General features: G+C 33.2%; 3 protein-coding genes across 3 annotated transcripts in view; all 3 read right to left on the minus strand.

Annotated features, from left to right (window-relative positions):
* Positions 1-433: 433 nt before the first annotated feature.
* LOC117102655 lies at positions 434-3,598 on the minus strand. The gene is made up of 2 exons (XM_033243021.1): positions 1,866-3,598; positions 434-1,107 (listed from the first exon to the last, which is right to left on the minus strand). The coding sequence occupies exons 1-2, from the start codon at positions 3,570-3,572 to the stop codon at positions 622-624; spliced, it is 2,193 nt and encodes a 730-aa protein (XP_033098912.1). The 5' UTR covers positions 3,573-3,598; the 3' UTR covers positions 434-621.
* Positions 3,594-5,330, minus strand: LOC117102653 (protein NLRC5-like; the record flags this gene model as incomplete). The annotated part of the gene is made up of 1 exon (XM_033243019.1): positions 3,594-5,330. A coding segment is annotated over exon 1 (1,731 nt), but the record flags the coding sequence as incomplete, so codon positions are not given.
* A 1,188-nt stretch (positions 5,331-6,518) lies between these two features.
* Positions 6,519-7,106, minus strand: part of LOC117102654 — a 5,085-nt gene continuing 4,497 nt past the window's right edge. Inside the window, exon 4 of the mRNA XM_033243020.1 lies at positions 6,519-6,583. Coding sequence (XP_033098911.1) covers positions 6,519-6,583 — 65 coding nt within the window. The remainder of the gene's footprint in view (positions 6,584-7,106) is intronic.

The following is a 7,106-nucleotide window of genomic DNA, read 5'->3' on the forward strand; positions in this document are numbered from 1 at the left end:
ACTCTGAAGCCTGGCTTTAACACAGAGGTGCACAGTTGCTAAAACCAGAACATAATCTACAGTAGTTAATCAGAAGTATGCAATTATTCATTTGATATAAATGACCGATGTAATATAACTTACTAGCAAAGTAAATCTGATAGTGCAAAGTTACTTAATGAAACACATAATTACATTTTTTAAGGCCAAATAAAAAAAAAATTGTGTTGGCCACGCCTGACCAACCAAAAATGTACAAAATTGAGGTTCGCCATTTTTTCACAACTTACAACGAAAAATATATACAGTATAATATACACACACATGCATGCCAACGCATATATTAACATAGTGTACATAAAGGGGTAATAGGGGTCCAGAACCAATACTTTTTTGTCAATTGCCTCAATTTTAAAGGATACTACGATAAATAAACAAATATTAATCTCATAAAACTGAATGCATTGGTCGTATATTATTTTGTAGTTGCATTGTAACGTAGTTATCATATTTGTATATAATATAACAGCATGTGATTGCTTAATTTGATTGATACATATATACAGTATGTTATAAGCATGTGGTGTATGTTTGTTTTACACAATTCATTAGTTATAGTCACAACAAATTTGCTACAAGTGATTAACCACTAATATCTGAAATGTCATTACCCCACAGATTAAGCATGTTCTTTTTCAATAATACATTCATCTTACAGCATTCTTCTATCATTTCATAAACAATCCTGCCTGATAAACTGCAGTAACTCATGTCAATATGGATCAGGTCTGGAGAAATCTTAACAAGGCAAGCTAATGTTCTTCCACTGATTGAAGATAGGTTAATATTACTCAAATCTATCACTTGCAAATTCAGTGTTATATTTTCTTCAGCTACTGATTCGACCAGCTTTTCTAGGTTATCAGCTGTAAGAAAATAACCACTCCAAATAAAAGGGATAATAGGCTTATGCAACACTATGATTATTTCTGCCAATAATTTACCATCAATATCTGAAAGGTTGTTGCCCTGCAGATTGAGCATGTTGACATCCAACACTGCATTCATAACACTACATTCCACAAACATTTCATTAACAATCCTGCCTGATAAACTGCAGTAACTCATGTCAATATAGAGATCTTAACAAGGCAGGCTAATATTTTTCCACTGATTGAAGATAGGTTAATCTTACTCAATTTTATCACTTGCCAATTCAATGTTATATTTTCACCTACTGATTCTACTAGCTTTTCTAGGTTATCAGCTGTAAGAGAATAATCACTCAATTCGAATACATTCATATTAATATGCTGACCGAATCTGCTTAACTTTAAAACTTCACAAGACTTTCTAACCCTGACTAACTCTGCAAGTGATGTGCCGTCAATATCTGAAAGGTCATTGCCCTTTAGACTAAGCATGTTGTCTTTCAATACTACATATATCCTACAACATTCTTCCATCATTTCATTAACAATCCTGCCTGATAAACTGCAGTTACTCATGTCAATATGGATCAGGTCTGGAGAAATCTTAAACAGACAAGCTAATGTTTTACCACTAATTGAAGACAGGTTAATCCTACTCAAATTTATCACTTCCCAATTCAATGTTACATTTTCACCTACAGATTCAACCAGCATTTCCAGGTTACCAGCTGTAAGAGAATAATCACTCCAACTGAAAATGGCATCCTCATAATCATAATAATCCGAATCAAATTGACAAATTACCCTGATTAACTTTGCAAGTGATTTACCATCAATATCTGAAAGGTCATTACCCTTTAGACTAAGCATGTTGTCTTTCAATACTACATATATCCTACAACATTCTTCCATCATTTCATTAACAATCCTGCCTGATAAACTGCAGTTACTCATGTCAATATTGCCCAGGTCTGGAGAGATCTTAAACAGACGAGCTAATGTTTTACCACTTATTGAAGACAGGTTAATCCTACTCAAATTTATCACTTCCCAATTCAATGTTATATTTTCACCAACAGATTCAACCAGCATTTCTAGGTTACCAGCTGTAAGAGAATAATCACTCCAACTGAAAATGGCATCCTCATAACCATAATAATCCGAATCAAATTGACAAATTACCCTGACTAACTCTGCAAGTGATTTACCATCAATATCTGAAAGGTCATTGCCCTTTAGACTAAGCATGATGTCGTTTAATACTACATTCATCCTACAACATTCTTCTATCATTTTATTAACAATTCTGCCTGATAAACTGCAGTAACTCATGTCAATATGCTTCAGGTCTGGGCAGATATTAAATAGGCGAGCTAATGTTATTCCACTTATTGAAGACAGGTTAATCCTACTCAGATCTATACTTTCCCAATCCAATGTTATATTTTCACTTACTGATTCAACAAGCTTTTCTATGTTATCAAAAGTAAGAGAATAATCACTCAGAATGAAAATTGTATCCTTATAATAATATTCAAAATAATCTTCATAATCATTATGTTGACAATGTACCCTGAATAAATCAGCAAGTGATGTACCATCAATATCTGAAAGGTTATTGTCCTTCAGTATAAGCCTGTAGCGTTTCAAAACTGTATTCATCCAACCACATTCCTGTGTCATCCTACAGTTATTTATGTCTGAATAACTCAGTTTGGGGAATGTGTTTAAATTTTTCATTTTGTCATTATAGTCAAGGTCTACTGTATCTTCACTGTTCTGGCATTCTGTGATCATTGCACTCAAAGTACCAACTGATAGCCTACACTTGCTTACATCTAGACATTTTAATTTAGGAGCTATTTTAAATAATTTTCCAAGTAATGTTCCATCAATATCATTTAGATCATTGCCACTAATATCAAGTTTTTCTAATTCTAACTTTATATTGGCATTGTCCAAATCATTAATAACTGCATTGAGTATAGCACCTGTGACCAACTTGTGACTATTGCATACTGTATCTTCACTGTTCTGGCATTCTGTGATCATTGCCCTCAAAGTACCACCTGATAGCCTACACTTTCTTACATATAGATATTTTAATTTAGGAGCTATTTTAAATAATTTTCCAAGTAATGTTCCATCAATATCATTTAGATCATTGCCACTAATATCAAGTTTTTCTAATTCTAACTTTATATTGGCATTGTCCAAATTATTAATAACTGCATTGTGTATAGCACCTGTGACCAACTTGTGACTATTGCATACTGTATCTTCACTGTTCTGGCATTCTGTGATCATTGCCCTCAGAGTACCACCTGATAGCCTACAGTTTCTTACTTCTAGACATTTTAATTTAGGAGCTATTTTAAATAATTTTCCCAGTAATGTTCCATCAATATCATTTAGATCATTGCCACTAATATAAAGTATTTCTAATTCTAACTTTATATTGGCATTGTCCAAATCATTAATAACTGCATTGAGTATAGTACCTGTGACCAATGTGCGACTAGCATATTGGATATTGTGACTCCATAATTCCAAGCTATCTAAGTTACTTGCATATTTAAGGAAATGAATTAAGAATGCTAAACTCAGTTGAAAATCAAAACAAATGTAAGTCAAATTATATATAAAATGATTTTTTTTCATCTCAGCTGAAAGTAAATTGATTTCTTCATTTTTCCATTTTGAAATACATTCAAGTAGACAGTATGGTTGATGTTTCTGTTTCATTACTTGTAATAACACTAAGGTATGTACAACAAGTTGGCACTGCCTTTCCCTGCACCTATTTATCAAAGATACTGCTGCTGCTTCAAGTCTGTAAGGATCATATTCAATGCTACATCTTTTCATGAGTTTGAATAAATGCATACTTGATATGTCTCTGCCATCATTTATAAGACTTCTAAATGACTCCAACATTTGCTCACTATGTGCTTTCATATCGTTGGACATGAGCTTATCCAATTTCACTAAAATATCATCTTCATTCTCTTTCTTTACATGTTTTAAACATTGTACTATTGAGCAATAATTTGAGGCCCTGATTATTAACCATGGTTTCAGCAACTTATCAGCATCAGCACCTAAAAATCCTATTGCAAACATCCTCGTCATATTCAAATAAGCATTACATCTGATTTCCTCATACTCAACCTTTAAACTCCCTTTCTGAATTTCTGTAGACAGGTACAGCCCTGCTAGTGCCTCTGAAATTAATTTATGTGGGGGTGTGTACATCTCCTTTACTTTCCCTGGATTAGCAGGGGTATCATTATAAACAAACCCAAGTGCTAGTGCTAAATTTAATAATTCTTTATCCTTTGCCATATTTGACAAAACAAATTTGTCAATAGACAGTGTATTTTCCTTTAGTCCTATATACATACACTCTCCTAAAATTAAAATGGCAGACATGTATTGATCTGGAATTCTCTCAAAATTGGCAATTACCGATTTTATGCCAGCCCTGTTTAGATATTGATTTAAAATACAACAAATGAGCTCCTTAAAAAGATCGGGCAAGTATGTGGGAAGAACACGTTTTTCTTCCCATATGGTACAAATGTGAAGCAATAACAGTGGAGAGGAGCACAATTTAAATGCTTCTTTGTGATTACCACCCCAAAAAAATGGATCCTCTGAATCAAGTCCAAACTCTTTTATTAAAGAATTACCAACTTCGATTTCACTGATTGAACGAAAATAATTTTGAATATACTTCTTTATGTTACTTTGACTGAATCCCTTCACTTCAATATGTACATCACAGTATTTAATCAAATCAGCTGTGTTGTCGGGTCGAGATGTTATCACTACCATGCTTTTTCGCAATTCTCTTTTTTTAAATAGATCAATTGGGTCTTTAGCATTTCTTCCTAACTCATCATATCCATCTAACAAAAATATTATTTCATTGTCATGTTTGACCAAGAACCTTTCAACTGGGTTAAATGAGTCACATGACAAATCGTTCCCATCAATTATTTCTTTTGAATTAATTTCATTCATAATTATCTCCAAGAATGATTTACTTTCTTTAATTTCCCTGATATTTATCAGAAACAGTAATTTATCAGCAAAGACATGTTCATCATCAGTAGCCCACTGATGAGCAATATACTTAAGGAGGGTAGTCTTACCCATTCCTCCCTCCCCTGTTATTAATACCTTACAAGAATCTGTTGACTTAATAACCTCTAATGCCTCTGTTAATGATGTGGGTCTACCTTCTTTTTTTGTGCATGTTGACTTGTCTTGTTTTCCTTTGTCTTCTTTTTTAGATTGCAGTAAGCTGAGTTCAGTAAAAACATCTGCAATATCTACTTCATGTGATTTATGCCAGATTGCTGGTGTTATTTTATTCACATTCTGATATACTTCTTTCTGCCTTGTCATCAGGGAATCTTTGATAATTATATCTGAAATAGTTCAAAACAAATAATAATAATAATATAACCTACATTATTATTACTAACATATACTTAATATAAATTTTCAAAGGAACACTGTGTACATTGTATACTCTATTAATACATTTCAATCTTCCTATATTCAAAGCAGGAGATAGCTGGTCTATGCCATTCTAGGCCATTTTAGGTAGTCTTTCTTCTTAACCCTTACGCTGCCAGCTCTTTTCTTATTCAGTCAACCAGAGCGCCAGCTAACATTACCTCTAATCCCCTGTGCCAGCTAATTATTTAACAAGGTCACCGTAATGCTTATTTTTTAAAGTGTATATTATTTGCTCAATAATTCATAAACTATTCAGATTATGAAAATATAAATCTAAAAACAATTAATCAGCATTAGTTGGTTTGTACATATATGCTTTTATTTTTGCATTTTATTTATTATTTAGTGAATAAATGATAGGAATATTTTGTCAAGGCCTATCACAAATAGTATATTGGGCCTAGGTCTATTAGCAGAGTATGTGTTTTCAAAGTCAAATTTTTTGCTGATGGAAATCAAAAAAACCAATCCTCCATACGTATTTTTACTAACATTACCATCACAGTTCAGGCCTAGCTAGGCCTAGGCCTAGGCTAGGTCTGCCTAGCTAGGCCTAGGACCATAACACCGTTTTTTTATGGCAGTTTCTAAGTCTCCTTATTATCCAGCACAGCAGTAACAACTACAGAAGAATAAAGTTTCTCAACATTTCAAAACATCATATTTTCAACTTCCAAAAACTCAAACTTCTAACAAAACAACACCCAGCAAGTTTCGCATCAAAATGTGCAAAAATTCATTAGCTTTCAAATGCAGTAAACACTTTTTGGGTTAGTGTTAAAACAGCCGCTCTATGGTCGTTTTTTTTTTAAGACCTTCACCAATTCGCATTTATGCGAAGGTGGCGTACGGCTGACAGTGAGCCTAATCGCATTTATGCGAAACTAGCATGCACACCAACTGTGCAGTGTTCGCATTTATGCGAAGATGGCAGCGTAAGGGTTAAAGGTTTCTATGAATGGATAACTTGTTGTGGAGCAGGAAATTAAGTTGTCCCACCCCAGTACCACCTGATTATAAATCGATGGGAAATTAATTGATAGCTATTAATTATATAATTAAGTTCCTGTTACACTTCTACCTTACATCATTCAGTTCAATGACTTCAATACCATTTTCTGATACAAATCCAGAATTTTCATCTAGATGAATAAACGAACAAGTTATTCAATTGGGAAAGAGGGTGGGGTGAGGGAATCCTACCTGAGGTCTCTATTCTTTTTAAAATTAAAAAGTTGAAGAAAAAAAAATATTTATTAAAAAAAATTATATTAAAAATTAAAGTCTGAGATTGCCATTTCAGGCTAACTATATGTGCCATAAAATGTTGTGTCTCTGCCCCCAACCATGATGGGGCTAAGGTGGTGTAGACCCTCCTTTAACTGTCCCTCTCTGAACCTATTCCTAGTATTATCATTTTCATAATGATTGCAAAAATAATTTTGTAGCTCTAATTATTTACTTGTTCTTTCTTTTTCATTACCACCTCCCTAAGCTTTATCATTACTCTCATCATTAGTGTCAATATAATAAATATTTAGTTTGATTTTAAATTTCTTTTTAAACCACATACAGCAGCTTAAACTCATAGTGGTGTTCCATGTACATTCAAATACTGTACCAATGCAGCTACAGGCAAGAGTAGGTTGTGCATCCTAGGATTTA

The sequence above is a fragment of the Anneissia japonica genome, unplaced genomic scaffold, assembly GCF_011630105.1.
Source record: "Anneissia japonica isolate Jap-2015-1 unplaced genomic scaffold, ASM1163010v1 scaffold288302_len64448_cov117, whole genome shotgun sequence".
Taxonomy (NCBI): domain Eukaryota; kingdom Metazoa; phylum Echinodermata; class Crinoidea; order Comatulida; family Comatulidae; genus Anneissia; species Anneissia japonica.

Bases quoted from the DNA above. Each gene is read 5' to 3' on its own strand.
- LOC117102655 (XM_033243021.1), bottom strand. From the start codon at position 3,572: ATGAAAAAAAATCATTTTATATATAATTTGACTTACATTTGTTTTGAT. The intron at 1,108-1,865 runs ATGAGTAACTGC...CTCTATATTGAC, and splicing joins CAGACCTGGGCAATATTGAC to ATGAGTTACTGCAGTTTATC.